The sequence below is a fragment of the Cucumis sativus genome, chromosome 3, assembly GCF_000004075.3.
Source record: "Cucumis sativus cultivar 9930 chromosome 3, Cucumber_9930_V3, whole genome shotgun sequence".
In the NCBI taxonomy this organism is placed as follows: Eukaryota; Viridiplantae; Streptophyta; class Magnoliopsida; order Cucurbitales; family Cucurbitaceae; genus Cucumis; species Cucumis sativus.
This window is the reverse complement of record NC_026657.2, coordinates 9953386-9973819: the sequence shown is the minus strand read 5'-3', so window position 1 is coordinate 9973819 and position 20434 is coordinate 9953386. Positions and strand designations below refer to the sequence as shown.

The window sequence follows — 20434 nt, the reverse complement described above, 5'->3', positions numbered from 1 at the left end:
CTATTTTTAATATTTTTTAATCTTTTAAATAAATTTTTACATGAATTTTTTTTCTCAATTTATTCATCTACAATTTTTGTAAGATTGAGATACTATCATTTCCATCTATAAACCTAATTGAGTGTTTTATTTTTAATAAAGTTAAATATTTAACACATTAAATCACAATTAATCATTTCATATTGTGCATAAGGTTTCAATCAAATCAAAATTACTTCAAAAATTTATTCGAGTTTAGATTAATCATTTTTCTTTTTATATTTAATTTTCAACTCTCGCATATAGATACAATATGTAAATTGAACAAAGAATGTTAATGAGATGGATAATTGGAGGTGAAAGATTTTGTGAACAAAGAGTTATGTCATTCGAAAATTATTGAACCGACCATTTGAATCAATTCTAAATTATCTTCTAGGAATGTAAAAAGAAATCGAGTAATCTGACAACTCACCCATATTACATATGTTAGATTGAACGTTTAAAGGATTGGATCATTTTTTATATATTTTTCATTTCTTTAATCGAATAAATCATTTATATTAGAAAAATACAATCAAACTTAACCTATATTTTAGTGAATGGGTTGGGTTGAAAATGGTTGAAAACCCAACTGAGAATATCTCACATCCAAACCGTTTACGCCCTTACTATCTCCGATCTCCCCTCGCGCAAAACTCAAAACTCTGTGTCTCAAAATTCGAACTTGTTGAATTAACGAGCTCCACTGGTTATTCGTCCTGAAGCCCACATCGACGAACAGCTTCAGCTTTACGATTCAACCCTCGAAGGTACTCAACTCAACATCACTCTCTCTTTCCATCGATCCATTGCCCTCTTTGTTTATGTAGAAAATCCACTCAGATTACAATGTTCACTGTTTCTTCCTGTCCAATAATCAAAACCCATCTTCTTCCTTTCTTCTTATCGTCCGTCGTTGGTGAGTTTGCATCATTTTTCTTACAGGATCCGATGGGTTGCTGCCTGCATTTGTATGAAAACTTCTTGTTTATTTGGTTGTTTGAGATGTTGATTGTAATTGTCTATCGTCGTTTTGATGGGGTTGCCTACCTAGAATGTTTCTTGGAGGGATGAACATCCATCGTAGTATTTATTTATTAGTTTCCTAAACTAGGGTTACCCTTCTCTTGACTGGGTTACCCTTCACTTGACTGCCAGCCGCTTCCCACTTCTCTTCTCAATTTCTCGATCTTTCGTCTCCTCCCACCATCTCCATTGGCCATAAAGCTTCCTCTCCCTCTCTCTCTGTCTCAGCTTCCTCTTTATCGGCCTCACTTCGTCTTCATCTCACGATTCTGAAGTACATTCTGTTTCATGGCAACTAAAAGCTGTTGGTGCACTTTTCCTTCTCAATAGTAATCTTTAGAGAATCCAACCATCGCTTAAGTGGTACACGACATACACTATTGACCTAGAGGTTAGAGGTTGAAGTCCTCCTTCCCAAATACAACCTTACTTGAACAGGATCTGTTCTATTTTAGTTTGGTTGGCATCTCATAATTCTAACTCTTTGCATGATCAATGGATTTTTAACCGTGTTGGTATTTTGTAAGCTGTTCTGTATTGATCGGTATGGTTACTAACAAAACCATGATCTCTTCTTGTCCAGAATCACATAATTTACAAAATGAAGAGGCCAATGCCCTGGAATGAACAAGTAGATATTATATCATCAGGTGAATCTTCTTCCTCTGATTCAGAAGCAGCAATACAAAATGATGGATATGAGTTCAAGCCTTCCCTAGACGATTTCAAAATTCCAGCCAAAGAAATGACATCTGAAGGTATTTTGGCCTTGCATGAGTGAGATCAAGTTCAATTCGAAGGCTCTGATAATCAATGCTGATGTGTATATAATTTTCAAATTCATAAGCTTTGAAAATAGGATCTTCTTTGAAATGTCTTCTAACGATGCAGGTATGTTGATGAAAAGGGCGGAAATGTATCAAGAATACATGAAACAGATCCAAATCCCAGCACAACGTGGTTCTGTGATACCATTTACAACTTGGATGGGTTTAGGCAAATCTATAAAGCAACTTTATGGCCAACCTTTGCACTACTTGACTAACATTCTACTCAAACAATGGGATCAATTACGGTTAGGAAGTGCGGATGAATATAAGCCATTGGATACTGTAATTCATCCGAGTAAAGCTGAAGCAACTGTATGGCTGGTTGAAGAGATTCATAGGCGCACCTCATCACATCATCATGTTGCTAAACTCTGGTTATCAGACCCGATGCACCAAGCGTATGTTGACTCTATTTTCCCCCAACTATGAAGGCTGCTTTCAGTTATGTTCTGCTCTGTGTTGATACTATAGCATTTTCTAGAAGGCTAACATGTCAGTGACAATGTGAATTGTAATAGAAACAGCATAGTTCTTTTGTCACATTGCACTTCACTGTAAGGAGCTCCAGCATTGCTTCATCTGTCCATTGTTGCTATCTGTCTGTTCACTAGTTGACTGCATTTACTGTTGTAGCAAAGAACGAATGTAAATCAATATTGAAGATGCATATTTATCTTACACTTCTTTCCTATCTGAGAATTACATTACCAATAATCACCACATGAACAAGACCCTTGTCTAAAGACGTGAAACCTATTATTATCACGTACTGTTATTTCCCTATGATACACTTTTGAAATGTATTTGGCAAATGAATGACAGTCTGAACACATTCGGAGATTCTTCATAACACGAATTGGTACATGCTTTTTTGTACTTATAAGCCCGTAAGCCACGGCCAGCTTCTCGCTGTGTCGATTGAGTAGATATTGTTTTTCCTGCTCATTTACGTCAAGAAGAACATTGGTCACGTCAGGAACGTAGCCAACATCCCCAAGCCTGCTGGTAATTTCGTTTAACATCATGTCAATGCTGTAATTTTCTGGGTGTGATCTGTCACCTGAGGTAAACTCGTGAATAACTCCATCGACTTGTATTGAGCTTGAACCAGGCATTTTTTGAACTCCTTTCTCCTTCAATTGTAGCCTCACGTTGGCAACATCATCCCACTTTTCAGCTGAGGCATATATGTTTGATAGAAGTATATGAATCCCGGTCTTTTCTGGAGCCACTTCTGCCAACCTTTCAGCTGCAAATGTCGCCATATCAATGTTTTTATGGGTACGGCATGCAGCCAATAGAGATCCCCATATAATCCCATTAGGTCTCATTGGCATGCTCTCTATAATATCTAGAGCTTCTTCTAACTTACCTGCACGACCTAATAGATCAACCATGCAACCGTAATGAACAATCTGCGGAGAGAGACCATGTTGCTTCATTGACTCAAATATGTGTTCCCCTTGTTCCACGAAACCACCATGGCTACAAGCCGTTAATATGTTTACAAAAACTACTTGATCTGGTTTCACCCCTTGCCTTAGCATCTCATTGTAAAGTTCTATAGCCCGATCACCATTCCCATTCACAGCCATTGCTCCAATGGCTGCTGTCCATGCTGAGACGTCTTTTCTATGCATATTGTTGAACACATTCATTGCACTATGAGGGTCACCACACCTAGCAAACATATCAACCAATGCTGTCTCAAGCAACATATCACAATAGATAGCGTTCTTTACAATATGGGAATATACCCACTTAGCGAGTTCGAGAGCTCCAAGATTTCCACATGCCGATGCAACTTCTACCATTGTCACCCTGTCTACTTTTATTTCCTTTAATTGCATCTCTCGGAACAATTCAATTGCTTCATCAAACATACTTTCTTGAACCAAAGCATTAAGCATCGTGTTCCAAGATACAATATCCTTTTCCGGCATCTCATTGAATATCTTCCTAGCTGACTCTAAATCTTTGTTTCTAATGTAACCAACAAGTAATGAGTTCCACGACACAATGGTCTTATTTAACATACCGTCAAAAACTCTGTACGCCATTTCTTGTTTTCCACACTTCATATACATATCAATCATTGCATTGCAAATGTTATCCCAACCTTCATACCCATTTCTCAGAGAATAGTTGTGGCAGCATTTCCCAAGTAGATAGTCACCCATCTGCCCACATGCCGAGATTGCTGGTAACAACGAAACTCTATCTGGCCGAAGATCTAATTGAAGCATATCTACCAAGACAGCGAGTACCTCGTTCGGCATACCATGGCGTGCATAATTTGACATGATTGTGTTACATAAAACCAAATTCTTATCAACACATTCATCATACAATCGCTTTGCAGCACCAGTTTCTCCACATTTCATGAACATATCCGCAAGTGCATTCACCATATGAGTATTAAGCTCCATTTCTGACTCTTCAATGTAAGCATGGAGTCTCTTGGCTAGTTCAAGATCTTTCAACTTGGCACAAGCTGATATCACACACACCATTGTGACAGAATTGGGTTTAACACCTGCCTCGATCATTTGGAAAAACAAAGCCACAGCCTCTCCAAAAAAATCTGTCCTAGAATAACCACAAATCAAGCTGGTCCATGAAACAACATTTCTCTCAAGCATTCCATCAAACACCTTTCGAGCAAACAAAAACTCTCCACCTTCCGCATATAGATGTATCAGAGAATTAGCAACAAACATATCTCCCTCTAAACCAATCTTCAGAAGAGCTCCATGGAGCTGAATCCCTTCAACAAACGCAGCAGTCTTAGCACACGCACTTAACACAAATGGAAACGTGAAGTTATCTGGCATAAACCCAAACTCGATCATCTGAACATACAGAGAAATAGCTTCATCATAAAGCCCTGCAGCAGAGTATCCTCTGATTAACAAATTGTACATAAAAAGAGTGACATTTGCTTCCCCGTCTTCATGGAAAAGCTCGAACGCTTTTCGAGCAAAATCCAAGCTTTCTGAAGTGCCCATTTCCACACAAGTGGATATAAGCTTAGTTACAGTCGATTGTTTACGAATGAGACCCTGCTTCAACGCGTAACAGTGTAACTGTCCAAGCTCATCTATGGTTTTGCAACTTTTGAACAACCCAATTTGAAAATGGTGGGGAGGGGTATGCTTTGAGTCATTCTGAGTGGTGGGTTTGATGAAATTCGGCGGGATGGAGATGGTTGGAAAAAGATTTGCCGCCATTAATGGAGACGTTTGTTGCCCTGTTTTGATTGAACGATTGCAACTCGAACCAAGTTTAACTCAGCACCAACATGCTCAAAGACTTTGAGATTGATAGTCCAAAGGAGCTTCCTTTTTGTTTATTTTATTTTTCTCGATTTTATAGATTCAAATGAATTATGTATTTTTATAATGTTTAAACCATTTTGTTATTTTCAAAAATTATTTAATTTTTCTTCAAAAATAGTTTTTAAATATTTAAAATTAGATATTAAATTGATTTTAAGTTATTAAATGGGAAATTGTCCAGACAAAAATTTGTAAATAATTTGTTGAATCATTTGAAGATAACGCTTTATATTGTGGATTTTTAATTTAAACAAAGGTATGGGTGAAGTATGTATTTAATATTTTGAATTAGCAAACTTAATGACTAATTATGGAGTTGGCTTCAATTATATCCTATACTTCGAAACCTTTATTTTAATTATTGAAGTTTATATCAAAATAACTACTTTAGATTTGTTGTTTAGAGTCTGTGAGTCTTGGCAACACATAAGTGGAGGCCAGAATTTTTTGTCCATAAATTTGATGGCAAAAGGCTTTCATAGAAACTTTTCAGAGGTTAAAAAAGTTAAAACGAACTCTATTGTTTAAGGTAAATTAAAATTTAACAAGTCATTATTAGTAAATAAGAGGAGAACTTACACATAATTACAAATTAGTTATAATAATATTGAAGAAAGAAAGAAAGAAAGAAATTTATATGGGGAGACTCTCAACATTTTTTGTCCAAGTGGACTTGTATTTATTCATATACACTCTATATCATCATGTAATAAACTCCAAACAACCACCAAATTCTTAAAAGACACAAAAACTGAAGGCTTCATTGAAAAACTCTTAAACAAAGACATCAGGTAACTGCAGAGTTGTGAGCATATGGGAACAAATTTCAGCAGTTACAAAGCTATGACGACATCAAATAACAGCAAAATAAACAAAAACCAGCATAGAGCTTTGGCTCTTCTTTATTTCTACATCATCGAGGGATGAGAGTGTATAAATGAATCACAGACCTCGGAGCTTGCCGAAAGGCCCTAGACAGAAGCATTTAATGTCATCGGGATTAATCATCCCTCCTCCTTTGCTTGTATCAATGGCCTCCAACATTCTGACAACCTCGTGCATTTCCGGGCGTTTCTCTGGGTTAGCATCCCAGCATTTCTTCATCACATTTGCTAGAGAGCTTGGACAGCATCGCGGGATACTAGGCCGCAGATTCTGCCAAAAACAAAATGCCTATGCTTCATATCTTCTTACATAAACATAGTATTCGTAACACTACTAAATAAATGGGAAGAGGGTATTATATAGATATTCTTTTCAAGCTCTACTCCGCTACTGATTAACAAACATAAGGAATAATGGGCCAATGGCAATAAATAAGAGAATTAGAGAGACATGTTTTATGTCTTATGTCCAAAATACCATACATGTCTCACAACTGCAGATGACACATCAGCGAAACTAAGATCGGCATATGGCATATCACAGCAGTAAATTTCCCACAAGCAGATCCCAAAGCTATAGACATCACAACTTCTATTGTACGGCTTCCCTTGAAGAACCTGTAAGTGTGGTAGAATATTGCCATGTTAACACCTACTCTACAGAAACTAGGCATGAGATATGATTATGATCCATAATTGTTCGTATTGAACAAAAATTATTTTGAAAATCATTAAAGGTAGGTTAAAGAACAAGCCACCAAGAAGAAATCAAGCCAGATATAGCTTGTAAATTGGATTTGGGACTCCGAGGAGATGAAAATTTCGTGCAAAAGAAGAATCCATGTTGTTAAGAAAAAAACAAAACCGGGAGAAGCAGGAGAACATATTATTTCAAATCAGCATCCTCTATTACAAATACATTTTTAATTTTGGTGGATATCTACATGTGGTTCTAATAGCGATGACATGATAAAGCAAAATAGCTAGAACTGAATGATCACGTGTATCAAGAACAGAATGAGAAAGGTTACCTCCGGGGCCATGTATCCTAGGGTACCAGTTGCCCCAGTCATATCTCTTGGATTCTGAGCTTCAACGCGGGCAACCCCAAAATCAGCAATTTTGACATTATCGTTAATATCCATCAACATATTTTCAGTTTTGACATCACGATGCACAATCTTCTTGGAGTGTAAATAGCTAAGCCTGTAAAATTAGTTATAATCCTAATCAGCAAATTTTCTACTCTAGAGAAGATGATGTCAAGCATTCCTAGAGGGAGGCGGAGAGAGTTACCCTCTAGAGAGATCCAAAGCTAATTTAACTACAGCCTTAATGGCAAGTTTCTTTGTCCAGTATCTAATCAAATGATCTTTTAATGTCCCGCTAGGAACGTACTCAACAACAACACAACAGGCCCTAGATGGAAACGAATTTTGACCATCCATTGGAATTTTAAGATTTGTAGCTCCCATTGAAGCTCCGATAAACTGTTATGAAAGATAAAAAGGATAATCATTACCCACCTCAAAACCACCGTTAAATATATATATACATATGTATACAAGAACAAAATAGCCAAAAAAATTGTCATATATGTCCATGTTTCCCATGAGCATCAACCATTCCCTTTAGGAACTTGAAGAAGAAGTTCGTACTTTTGTAACATTAGGATGGTCAAGCTTGTGCCAAACAGCAACCTCTTGCCGAAATGATGCCCGCAAAGCAGCAGTTTCAGCCATCGTGGCTAGACCCTCCTCTCCCCAGTCCAATATCTTAACTGCAATATGGGAAAGTATGGTTCAGCTACAATTTCACATCAACGAAAGAGAACGTTTAGGCCAATGTGTTCGTGAATAAAAAGACACAGCATTCAGAATTAAAGTATTCCTTCCTCATAAAACAACGATGTAAAAGGTCATACAAACAACCAGCTTGAAGCTGACAATATACTTATTCGACATTGTTCCCCATAATTGGGCAACTCATTAAAAAGATGTTTCATGTTTTAAGGCTCAAAAAAAGGAATTTTCAACTTTTTATGGATATTATCAAACTAAACTCTAAACAACTCATATAGAAATCCCAAATTCACCAATGCCCATTCAGTAATTCTTGTGTAAAAAAAATATAAAAAAGGTTGTGGCACGAACAGAAAAAGTATCATAAATGACAGCCACTTTCCATTAAGTTCCTTCACATCTCAGAAACTAAACAGGATTAAAATCAAATGCGAAAAGATGAAACGTAGGGATGTTTACCTGCAACCTCTTGGTTGTCATATTTACCCCTGTATACTGTTCCGTAAGTCCCTTGAGCAATTTGTTTTATCATATCAAGTTTAGACAAATCAATCTCCCACGGCTCCTTAGGCATTTGATTATCAATGCTTTTTGACCAAACACGGCTCAAGTGCTTTTCTAGCTGTATATCTAGAGTTTTCAAATCAATCATGTCTGCTCTGAATATCATATCTTTGCTGCTAATGCTTCCCATACCAGCCACCTTTGAGTTCGGAGTTCTATCCTGGTTCTGTGTCTCCTTTGGGATCGCAGCACCCCCCATAACATTTCCTTTCGAATCCATTGCTAAGATCAACAAAGATAACTCAAACAGTACTCTTGAGTACAAGGAATTCTAAAACTGAGAGATCAAACGGGGTGAAGAATGCAGCCAACTGTGCAGAAAGCTGTTGTCTGTCATAATTCCATTATCGTGAATAATCCTTCAATCTGTTAAAAAAAAGAAAAAAAAACCAATAAAGGATCAAATTCAGACTTCTCCCATATTTGAATCTACTTCACCAATCAATTTCAACTCGAAAACAATAGGCATGCTTAATCTTTGAAAAAAAGAAAGAGCAACCAAAATTTCCAACACAACCATCCACCAATACAAACAGGAACGAGTAACTACCACCAATGTTGACCAATGCCTCAATTAAATAATAATAACAATTAACCTTCAGGAACAAAATAGGCAGCTATCAGAAATAACAATAGTCAGAGAATAGAGAAAAGCTAATAGATTATTCTACTTTATCAGGAAAACCCCAGTTGACATTGGAGTCCAAAATCCAAATTGATTTTAAAAAATAAAAGTAAACCTTCAGAAAACGACCCAAATCATAAGTACTGAAAGGCCAATAACAGGCACCCATAACCCTAAAATTCAAGGTAAAACACGAAAAGGGCAAAAAAAAAAAAGAAAAAAAAAGGAAGAAGACAATTCAATAACAGTAATTACCTCTCAACAAAATCGGTCCCGCAGCCCCTAAAAGAATACCGTAAATGTTGACTAAGACAGCCAAATGAAGATGAAAGACGAAAATGAAAGAGATAGTAAGTGGGGTATTATACTTTTTATGATGATACAAAGCCAACGAAAATCACTGAAGCGCCAATGGCGCTATCATGAAAAACCAGAGAGTTAAAAGAAAAAAAAGGATTTGTAATAATTGTTTTTGTCCAAATGGGTTCGCTGCAGCAAACCCACAGGACGAGTAGAAGGGTTATGGACGAAGAAAGAACCGCAAGGCAATGCAAAAATAGAAAACCAAATTTTCTAAAAATGGAGAAACCAGCAAATGGGAATGGTAAACACAAGAGAATTTTGGGAAAGATGAAGAGAAAAGCTCGGGGATTTCACTATATCTTAGGGTTCGGAAATGATACTGACTCTTTCAAATCCATTGACAAAATTTATTAACAAATTAGCAAAAGGATAAGCACAAAACCCGGAGATGGAGTTCTGTTTCAACTGAATTACCTGTATGTATACATTCAACGAATGGATGGGCCAAAAATTCTACCTTTTTCTTTTTCTTTTTGACCTAATTCCAATCATGTAATTCAATTTAATTTCATGCCAATATTACAATAATGGTTATAATATAACTTTGGTTACGTCATTTGAAATTTGTTTAGCTTAAGTTTTTAAATGTTCCAATTGGAGCTAATCAAGGTTAAATTTATTCTCTTAAACTTAATTTTTATTTTAATTAATTATAATCACAGTCATTTTTATAAATAAATTAAAAAAAAAACACACAATAAGTGAATATATTTTTATGATTTATATTAAAAAAAAGTATACAAACCAGAAGAATTAAATTTAAGATTAATTAAACGTTCACAAATTCAAATTAGACATTTAGAACTATATATAACAAAATTGAACAACAAAATGATATTTTAACTTATAACTATATATATAGAAAGAAAGGTAATTACCTTATTTTAAATATGAATTGTTATTGAAAGAAAAATGAACTATATATAAAATATAATTTTGTAAATAGTTTCAACATTTTGTTGTTTTTTAAAATGCCTCTATTTTAAACGTGCATGTTAGAGACGAGATTCATTGAAAAAAGAGAAATTTGATCCTCTAGTTAAAATTTTAGAAATGATTTGAGAAATTATGATAAGCAAGAGTTGTATTGGCATATACACATAGGTATACGTGTGTTAGGACTATTTTTCATATCTTCTAAGGTTTTTTTTTTAACAATAACAATGCACTCAAGCCACTCACCACCAACACAAACCTCCTCACAAAGGACGGGCGAGATCGAGTTTGCAGTAGTACAACAAAGTCCAATCACATCTTCACAACAGGAAGAATAGATGGCCACAAAAGCCCCTCGACCAATTCCCACTTACAACAGCCACGTGGGCCAAATAGTGCATTGTACCGTTCGCGGAATGGGCACACCAAACAAAAGACATAACCTGTTAAAAAATAGAAAATTTCCAAATCTCTTTAACAGAACAAGACAACTCAGACAAGTTCATACTCTTAAGTAAAATAGTGTTAATGAGCTCCTATAATTACATTCGCTATGTAACAAATATGGCAAATCACAAGGGAAATAGTCAAATAAAGCACTCAAGCCACGAAACATCGAAAAAGCAATAAGGGACTTAAGTGGTCACAATGACAAACTTTCTCACAACCACCAAGGATAAAACCGTCCGAAAATTCTCGAACCACCCAACCAATTCCACAGTATTAGTATTTGCCCCCTCGTGATCCATTGAGGAAGCATTCAAATTGTGCTTCCAGAACCCCTGCAGTGGCGACACCTATGAAACTGTGCTTCCTTGCAACTCCCTCCCCAAGTCTAGAACTACCACTGCACGAACGCCCATAAACTCCTTGTTTGTGCGTGCACATGATTCACGGAGACACAAGGTTAGGATGGTAGCTCTTAATCATTCCACACTTCTCACAAAAGGAAAGTAATGGCCTCCCAATCCAACCCTTTCAGTACCCATTCCCATTGACCCTTTCCAGCAATCCATTGAGCTTCAATAGTTCTTGAAATTCAACAAAAAGGAATACAAGGAAGGAAAAAGGGAAAGCAAAACACTCTTTGTAAATTTGCAACCCCAAAACATATGAATTGCATCCCCAATAGTCGTCCCAAACAAAGAGTGTTAGTAGTGATTCCTTTTTTTAATGATATTGTCGAAAGTAGGAGAAAGAGTTATTGATTGTCTTCCACTCCAACAACTTCACTCTAGGGGGCTTTATGCACCATATAGACCTCCAAAAAGGCTTATCAGCTAAACTATTCGAATCCAACTCACAACTTTCTTAAAATAATAGCTAAGTCATAAGCACTTTTGACAGAGAAACAACATTTAGGGTAATAAAATCTCCAAATGATCTCATCCCCTCCCTCAATACCTCTGCGTGAGATGTTAAGAATCAAGAAGCATCATTGGAGAGAAAAATATTGTTAACCAAGTCTCTTTTCCAATTCCCACCATCGGACAAGATGTCCTAAACACACAGGGACTTCAAAGAGGAATCTGTACATATAGGAGTCCTTAGGCGCCCCTCAGGCAGCCATGGATCGTGAAACACCTTAATATTGATCCCAACACCCACCTTCCATCGAAAGTCTTTCATAAAAAGCTTCCTACCCCAAAGAATAATTCTATGTGTTAGAGAGTGATTGCTACCAATGACAGCCGAGCTAAAATCATAATCTCTAAAGTACTTTTCTTTCAAAACACGTGTGAGTCAACTATTGAAGATTTTATAATTCTCCAGCTTTGCTTGGCAAACATCACCCGATTAAAAAGATTGATATCTCTAAACCCCACACCCCAGCATCCTTAATGACACATAAGTTTTTCCAACTCACCTAGGAGCACCTTCTTATGGTCCCAAAAAACCCCACCATAACTTAGCACAAGCCCTATCTTGATCATCACACATAGACTACGACAGTTTAAAACAACTCATCATATAAGCGAGGATGGCTTGGACCACGTCTTAACTAAGATATTTTTACCAATTTGAGAGAAGATTTAAGGACCAAAATAGGATTTAAACCTTTTTTTATATATACTTATAGATAATATGAATTTTTTGGTTTGGACTTAAATCATAATTTAACTTTGGTTTATATTTTTCTAAAATAAATATTCTATTTTGATCCCTCCTAATTTAAATATTACAAACTTTGAACTACAAAATTTGTAATGGATTTGATCATCCACTTTTCTTTTATTCATTCAATAATAACTTAAATCTAATTGGAAAATTCCACATCAAATCCACCCTATTTTATTACCTTCTAGTGGTTTACTAATTGATAGTTCTTAGTAGGAGTGCAACAAAAAAAAAAAAAAATCAAATCCATAATAAATCAATCCAAATAAATATTAAATTAAAAGTTAGAGAAATTACAATAAATAGAAAAAAAAAATTAAACTGTTTTCACATATACTAAATAGACTTATATAATTTTTTTTTATAGATTTTGCTTTATTTTGTAAATAATTTCAATTGTTTTCTTATATTAATTAAAAAATATATTTGAAAGTTAATTTAAAATAGTATCTAAGGTTGCTTTAAAAAAATGTCTTTAATTATTAAATACTAATTTGAATTATATGAAAAAGTGAATTTAATTAAAAATATAAAGTTAAATTTTCACTAAAATGTGAGTGATGAATGAAGTAATTTTATAGTTTAACAAAAAAATAATTTAGTAACTTTTGCGATCCACAAGTTTAAAGGATTGAACTTTAAAAAAATAAAAATAAAAATAAATGATATATATATATATTATGCCGACAATGGAAGAAGTGAATTTTGAAGGACCATTTAGAAAGAAAAAAAAGCTCTCTCCAAATGCAACGCATCAAATCATTGTACGGACATTCTTCCCCTTCTTACCTTTAAACTCCCTCTCTTCCGTACCGCTAATCCCCTCGTTGCCCATACCTCTCCCCAATGCCTCCGTTTTAATTTTACGATCTCACTATCCATTTTCTTCTCTCTCAAATTCCAACCACAAACTATTTAATTTTAATACACTTATATTTCGTATACTTATTGATTTTTATACAGTAATTAATACTCTAATGTTTTGTTGTATGTGACAACTTTTGAGACATTTCTTTTCTTCATTGAAATATTTGGATCAATATGGTAAGTCAAAGTCCAAAAAGTTCCTCTCTTTTTCTTTCTTATGAGGACCAATTTCACAATCAAATAGGAGTAAAATGTGTTTATTATAAGTTAACTTCGAGGTTAAAGAGAAATTGTGGAGCTTTGGGCTCTGAAATTAAAATTGGGCCGGGCTGAGCTTAGCCCAATCATTCTCTCCAAGCATTTTTTCTAATGTTAGTGCCACGTGGCATATCTCATATTGCAAGAAATTTGATCTATTTCTTTTCTTAACCATTTCATGCTTACGTTTAACATACATTAAAAAAAAATTATCGCAAATACATAATCAATTTTATTGCAATTTAATATATTTGTCAAAGAGAGAAAAAAAAAATTGGAATCTATGCATATGCTTATAGATCAACAATGGAATCCTCACTTGTTAATCACATATTTCAATATAGCAAAATTTATATATTCTCTATACTTTATAAATTGGTTCAAAAAAAATTTGCCATCCACTATTTGTTAACATAATATAAATTGTTGTTAGTGTATGCAATAAAATTGGAAAACCCTTTTTATATTTGTCCACCTCCCATCTGGAATTATATGAATATTCTTATTCTAATTAAATTTTGAACTTGATTCTCTTGTTTCATGCCAAAAGTAAGAAACAAAGTGTTGTTTGGAAAAGATATGAATGTCTTTTATTGCATATTTATTTACTAAGTTACATTAATCACTTTTCACATTTATTTTTCTTACTATACTTAACATTTCTTTACAAGCACATCATCAAAGTCCTTTAACACACACATATATAGAATCACATCATCAAAGTTTGTGAGAGAACGTTAAAATAGCTACCTTTATTTACCCATATATCAACTGCATACCCATAATATTGATAATGGTAAATTAATATTTTTCCAACATTTACCCTAAGAAATAATTAAAATGGTTAGATTAAAATTTTAGTACTCAAAACTCTTACGTTATTGTCAAATAATTTTTTCAATTTAAATATATTAAATATTCATCGTTTCTAAATTTTTATATTTTGTAAAATATTTCTATTAGATTTTCTTGAATTCTCCCTCTTCGATTTTGATGGAATGTTTATACTTTTAATATTTGGTTTAACTTATTTTGATTTTGTAAGTTCACAAATAACAAAATGTAAAGTTTATGTTCGAATTGATTTAATTATTTAGGTATCTTATTTATAATGAATTTGTTATAAATAAGTCAATAATATGCGAGATAAAAAAATTGAAAGTAACCATGAGTTTATCTAACATTTTTAAAGTATAAAGAATTTTTAAGCTTAATATTAAAAGTTCTTAAATAATTTAAATGCAAAATTAATGATTTAATTTAACTTAATTGTTTTCTTTTGTTAATAATATAAATACTTAGTCCAATTTTATTTTCTACATAAAGTAAATCATTTCATTACGATGAATATAGGAGGTTTTCAAATGTATATATATAATGAATTATTTACACGAAAATAAACACTAATAACCGTTGATTTTTTTTTTATGAAAGTAAATATTTTGTAAATACTTTTTTTTTACCTTTCCTATCAATAGACAAGATAACCCATTACTACATGCTTTTAACTTTTGGTACAAGCACTTTGGTTGAAAAAAATCAATACATCACTCAAACAATTGAATGATTTGAAAAATATTTGAGATTAGGGAGGTAAGAATAAGTCAAGTAATCTGACAATCCGAACAACCCAACTCATATTATACGAGTTGGGTTGGGTTGAAAATTTTGAACTTTTTCGAATTGGATTCGATTTCGAGGTGGAGGGTTAAAAATTTTGGTTCAACCCAACTCAATTCTAATTAATAATATATATATATATATTATATATATATATATATATATATATATATATATATATATATATAATTTAATAAAAGTTAAATAATTAAGTTAACTTTGTCACTTTGAAGCAGTGTGTTACATCCCTCTCCTTTAATTTTGAACAATTAACAACTTTGAACTTTGCAAACATTAAAATTTAGAAACAAACAAAAAAAAAAATTATACAATTCGACAACTCAACCCATATTTTGGTTAGATTTAAAGTTTAATTTGGGTTAGTAACCCAACCAATCCGAAAACATAGGTTAGGTTGAAATTGTCTTTCAACCCGTTTACACATCTACTGACGAGACAACAGAAAAAAGCAGAAACAAAATTAAATATTTAATTAATTTAATGTTTTCAATAATATATTTTGAGGATATATAATCACTCTAATTATTTATGCCATCTTGAATATTATTATGAAAGATATTGAAAGAGACGTCGAACTTTAAATACGAAAAGTAAAGAAGAAAAAATAAACAAAAAAGTTTAAATTTTGAAGCTATTTTGATAATGCCAATTTGAATATATATAAATCAGATATTATACCTTTTTCTTTTCTGTACTTCGAAAAAAAAAGTTATACCTTTCTTGATGTTGAAGATTTTGGTAATGAACTTATCTTCTCATATTCAATATTAGTATGGAAGAACTATTTTGGTAACGTGTTTATTCACTCCTTCAAACTACTATCAAATGCTCGTTCAGTGACACGTTATTTTTTGTTTTTCGTTTGTCAAAACATTTTTTTTTAACATGTGTGCTTTAGACTAATCTTTAAATTTTATTGATAAGTCAAAACGAAGACCGTGAAAATATACATGACCTAACTCATCTAACACAGGCAATAAATTTAATGTATAATAACGTAATTTGCCAAAATAGAAAACTAGCATAGTGCGACAGTGTTATATCATCATTTACAAGAGAACTCATAATCTATATACATTGGACTTTAGAGTTCGATATATGCTAAGAATAGTAAATTTCAAAATAAATGATAAAATACTAATAAGCTTTTATAGTTAGATAAATTTAACGATGTTCACTAACACACTTCAATGCTTAAGTCAAAATTAAAGAGTGAAAGAATGTGGAAGCTAACTAATTGAATTCAAGTCATCTCATATGAAGTTATAAGATATTCCATTTAGGATATTGCATGACTGCTTTAAGGATATAATCTTATAGTTAATTAATTAATGTGCTTTGTTTTGTACGTGTGGATGAGGTCGAAAATGAGATCAAAACACGTCTTCCTTTGATGCATTTTGGTCATATATGGAATGATGTCTTGAGTCTAGCTAAGGCATGCTTGGAACATGCCCCGACCCATATATATATATATATATATATAGCTATTTCATGAAGTTTGACCTCAATCTTTGATCGAAGTTGAGCACATTAATTTGAGCTTAGCTTTAATACACATGAATTAATGTAATCTTCATTTTCGTAACTAAAGTGTCATATCTTTAGTCTCAACATGTTATTTTATCAACTTTGTTACTTATTTACATACTTTATATGGATTATTATACATGCATTCCCAAAAGAATCACCTATATAACAGTGATGAAAATGAATTTTAACAGTACAAGTTGCACTGCATCAGACATGCATAAAAAGGAAAGAATATAATAGTTGTTTCTAAGAAACAGAAGAAAGAAGGTCAAAAGGGGAGAGAGAGATCCTTATTATTTGGGAGTTGTGTGTTCATTTGAGTTTTTATCATGTGCATGATTTTTTTATTATTATTCTTATATATATATATATGATTTATGGGGTCAGAGACATAAAGCTCTTTTACTTCAGCAACCTTCTTTTTGGTCTTTATTTTTCCCCCCATATTCCCTCCCAATTCTACTCTCTTTTCAATAACAAAAACAAACAACACCAAACAGTGGAAGAAGAGCTTCAACCCTCCTTTTTTTCAACCCCATCTTTTTCTTTATGTACTAAAACTCATAACATAATGGGTCCCCCAACTAAACTAAACCTAAAAGCTACCAACCAAACAACATAAAGTCAATTCCCACTTTCCTATCTATATTGCTTTCAACTTTCCTCATTCAACTATTCCTTCAATTCTTATACAGACTTCAATTTCTCCATTTTACTCTATAATACAGTACTCAACATTCAATATGTTTGCGTTCCATCCGATAGAAATATACTTAGGGTTTATCCAAAACCTTAACATTGCATTACATATCTTATGTTCAAATTCTTTAATTAACAATGCAATTTGATTCAAACATTTTTCTTTCTTTTAGTTTAATAATATGTGAAGTCGATAAAATTGTATTCTTTTCATACCTAGAATGTTGAATAACAAGTTTAGTCTTCACCATGTTCGTATAAAGCCTTGTTTGATATAGATATTTGAATTTGAATTAAAAATATGTTTAACAAGCTTCAAACTTTTAATTTTTGTATTTAATAAATCATTTAACTCATAAAGTCAATTTTTGTTTCAAATTAAATTCTTGGAAAAAAAATTAAGGATAAGAACTCATGCCATGGAGTTTTGAAAAAGTTTTGAAAAGTTAAAATAAAATAAAGAGTAAATAGTCGCAACTATATATATTCTTAAAAACTTTATAAATTAAAAATTCTATCCTAAATCTTGAGTTTATATAAATTTTGAAATCAAACTTCCAAACTCACATAATTGTATAAATTTTAGTTTTGAGATACAATTTTTATTGTGGGTCAAGTTTTTATGTAGAATCAATTATAAGTTCAATCATATATGACATGTGTGAAGCATATTTATACAAGGACGAAAAAGACAAGTAATGAATTAAGAGAAGGTGTCTAAACAATCTGATTACTTAAATTAAATCCTAGACTACACATAATAATTGATTACTTAAATAAAGTTTAAGATCACATAAGCAGGAAAGACAATAAGAACAAAGACAAAATAAAAAACACAACCTTTTCTTTCTACTAAAACTCTATTAAATATATTTAATTTCGAGTCGTTTGTATTTGGTGGAATTTGGTTAGGTTTTTGGTTTCACACACACCCATTTAATTATTTTCTTGTCTTGGTCAATGTTTGTAATTATAAAACCCTCTCTCTGACAAATTTGACCCCATCAAAATAAATAATAAATAATAGCAATTGTAATAATTAATAAGTATAAAGAATATAAGCATTTATACATTATAGAGAGAGTCTCTCATGCTCTGCCACCGAATCTATATATAATGATGGACATGGGGTGTACTGTGGCATTCCTTATGAAGCATGCCTTTATTTCCACATGCACTCGACACTATCATTTCTTTTTCTTTTACTATAACCTTTCTAAAGTTATATATATCACTTTCTAAATTGTTTTCCTTCACCAACTTCATTTCCTCCTCTCTCTCTCTCTCTATATATATATATATATCTTCACCAGCAGATTTAAAAATTTTGTTGACACAATTTTGTAATTCAATAAACTAGTTGGTGTCTCATATGCGTCGACTCTTTTTAGGTTTATCAAAAGAAAGTTTGCTTGGACTTTGTGGATTTTGATAGTTGGGTTGAATATTATATATATGAAGTTCATTGACACAACAAAGAGGATTAAGAGCAAGTAATTCATTATGAAGTTATTTGAATTTTTTAATGTGAGCTTTTATTAAACATTTCTCTATTATTTGGATTGTAGAACCTTAATATATGTTTAATTATGACATGATGTGGCTTATTGCAACCTTAAGGTACGTGAAGTTTGACAAGTTACATTGGTTGAATAAAACATAAATTTGATTCATATTTCAAAGCATTTTTGTTTTATTTCAACCATCCAAATAAGACGTTGAAGCTTAATCTTAGCTGTGTAGAATAAAATATATGAATATTTACATGTTAAAATATATTTTGTTTAATTTTGATAGATTTTAGTTTCAAATATGTTTATTTTTTATCCACACATTAAAAAAAGACCATTACAAGTCATTTAAATCAATAAACGGAAATGGTCACCTTTTTAAAAAAAATTAGTATACATCCACTAAAATGAACTATAGTAAAAAATATCGATGATGAAAGTATCACAATATGATATTCTATTAAATCAATATATTACTCTTTAAAAGGAATCTTTAAAAGAAAGCTAGAAGGCTTTGTATTTCTTAATTGTCTCTTTGTTCGTATTAAAAAAAAATTGCTTTCGTAAATATTATGTTATAGATATATGAACCAACTCTATTTTTTAAAAATAAGGTTAACGTTCAAAATAAAATTGAGGCTTTGTACTAAAACTTTTCCTATGCAATTATAGTTTTCGAAACTCTTTATGGTATCTTCTGTCTCCCTTAATCCTTGGTTCAAGCTTTAATTTCCTTGAAATTGATACCATGTTTTTCCTTTATTTTTCTACATAAGTGTGTTGAACATGCGATCTTGTAGTCCAAGGGTTTTCATGTTAACACTAATAAGTGGCAAACAACCGTCCTTAAGTTAATTAAACAATGTGTTCTAATTTAATTAAAAACGTGGAAAATCCCAACATTATTTAAATTTCAACCTTTTGAGTAAACTAACATGAATATGAATATATATTAGGCATCGCATATTAGACCGATAGTAAAAGTGGAGAATGGCAAATAAAGTAACAAGACTTTTTGAAGAATAGTTATAGCTAGCATTACATAGCTGGTGGTGCCTACCTATGTTTTTTGAATCCACATTTGTTAGGTAATTAAAATTAACAATCCAATTGCACATAATCGAGTTAGAAGAAATTAATAAAAGCTAAGCAATTTTCTATATATATATATAAAAATGGTAGATATTCTAATGCACCATTTTGGTTTGTTTTTAAATTAAGCTTATAAACAAAGAATATAAAAAAAATTAAAATGAAAAAAAGACTTATATAATATCATTTAATGGAAGAAATGAAAATGAATGATTGGCATCAAAGATAATAGTAGTACATAAGTTTATACAGTGTTAGGGTTAGAAAAATGAATTAAAGTGAAAGAATAAATAAATAATAAATAAAGAAAAGAAGAAGAGAGAAAA

At 32.3% G+C, this 20434-nt stretch overlaps 3 protein-coding genes across 10 annotated transcripts; 1 reads left to right on the top strand and 2 right to left on the bottom strand.

Annotated features, from left to right (window-relative positions):
* The first annotated feature begins 539 nt into the window (after positions 1-539).
* LOC101203937 (protein RDM1) lies at positions 540-2568 on the top strand. 3 transcript variants are annotated; one of them, XM_004134079.3, is made up of 3 exons: positions 540-791; positions 1631-1805; positions 1939-2568. In XM_004134079.3, the coding sequence occupies exons 2-3, from the start codon at positions 1649-1651 to the stop codon at positions 2304-2306; spliced, it is 525 nt and encodes a 174-aa protein (XP_004134127.1). In that variant the 5' UTR covers positions 540-791; positions 1631-1648; the 3' UTR covers positions 2307-2568. The 3 variants fall into 3 exon arrangements, with proteins under 3 accessions (XP_004134127.1, XP_004134128.1, XP_031739108.1); XM_004134080.3 differs by lacking the exon at positions 540-791 and adding an exon at positions 798-940; XM_031883248.1 differs by lacking the exon at positions 540-791 and adding an exon at positions 1020-1438.
* LOC105434834 (pentatricopeptide repeat-containing protein At3g22690) lies at positions 2524-5234 on the bottom strand. The gene has a single exon (XM_011652664.2). The coding sequence runs from the start codon at positions 5105-5107 to the stop codon at positions 2582-2584; it is 2526 nt and encodes an 841-aa protein (XP_011650966.1). The 5' UTR covers positions 5108-5234; the 3' UTR covers positions 2524-2581.
* A 597-nt stretch (positions 5235-5831) lies between these two features.
* Positions 5832-9819, bottom strand: LOC101218975 (serine/threonine-protein kinase STY13). 6 transcript variants are annotated; one of them, XM_004134388.3, is made up of 7 exons: positions 9346-9819; positions 8361-8831; positions 7758-7879; positions 7396-7589; positions 7131-7305; positions 6583-6717; positions 5832-6370 (listed from the first exon to the last, which is right to left on the bottom strand). In XM_004134388.3, exons 2-7 carry the CDS (start codon positions 8683-8685, stop codon positions 6158-6160), a joined length of 1164 nt encoding a protein of 387 aa, XP_004134436.1. In that variant the 5' UTR covers positions 8686-8831; positions 9346-9819; the 3' UTR covers positions 5832-6157. The 6 variants fall into 6 exon arrangements, with proteins under 6 accessions (XP_004134436.1, XP_011650962.1, XP_011650961.1 ...); XM_011652660.2 differs by lacking the exon at positions 9346-9819 and adding an exon at positions 9206-9268; XM_011652659.2 differs by lacking the exon at positions 9346-9819 and adding an exon at positions 9137-9199.
* Between the last annotated feature and the right edge of the window lie 10615 nt (positions 9820-20434).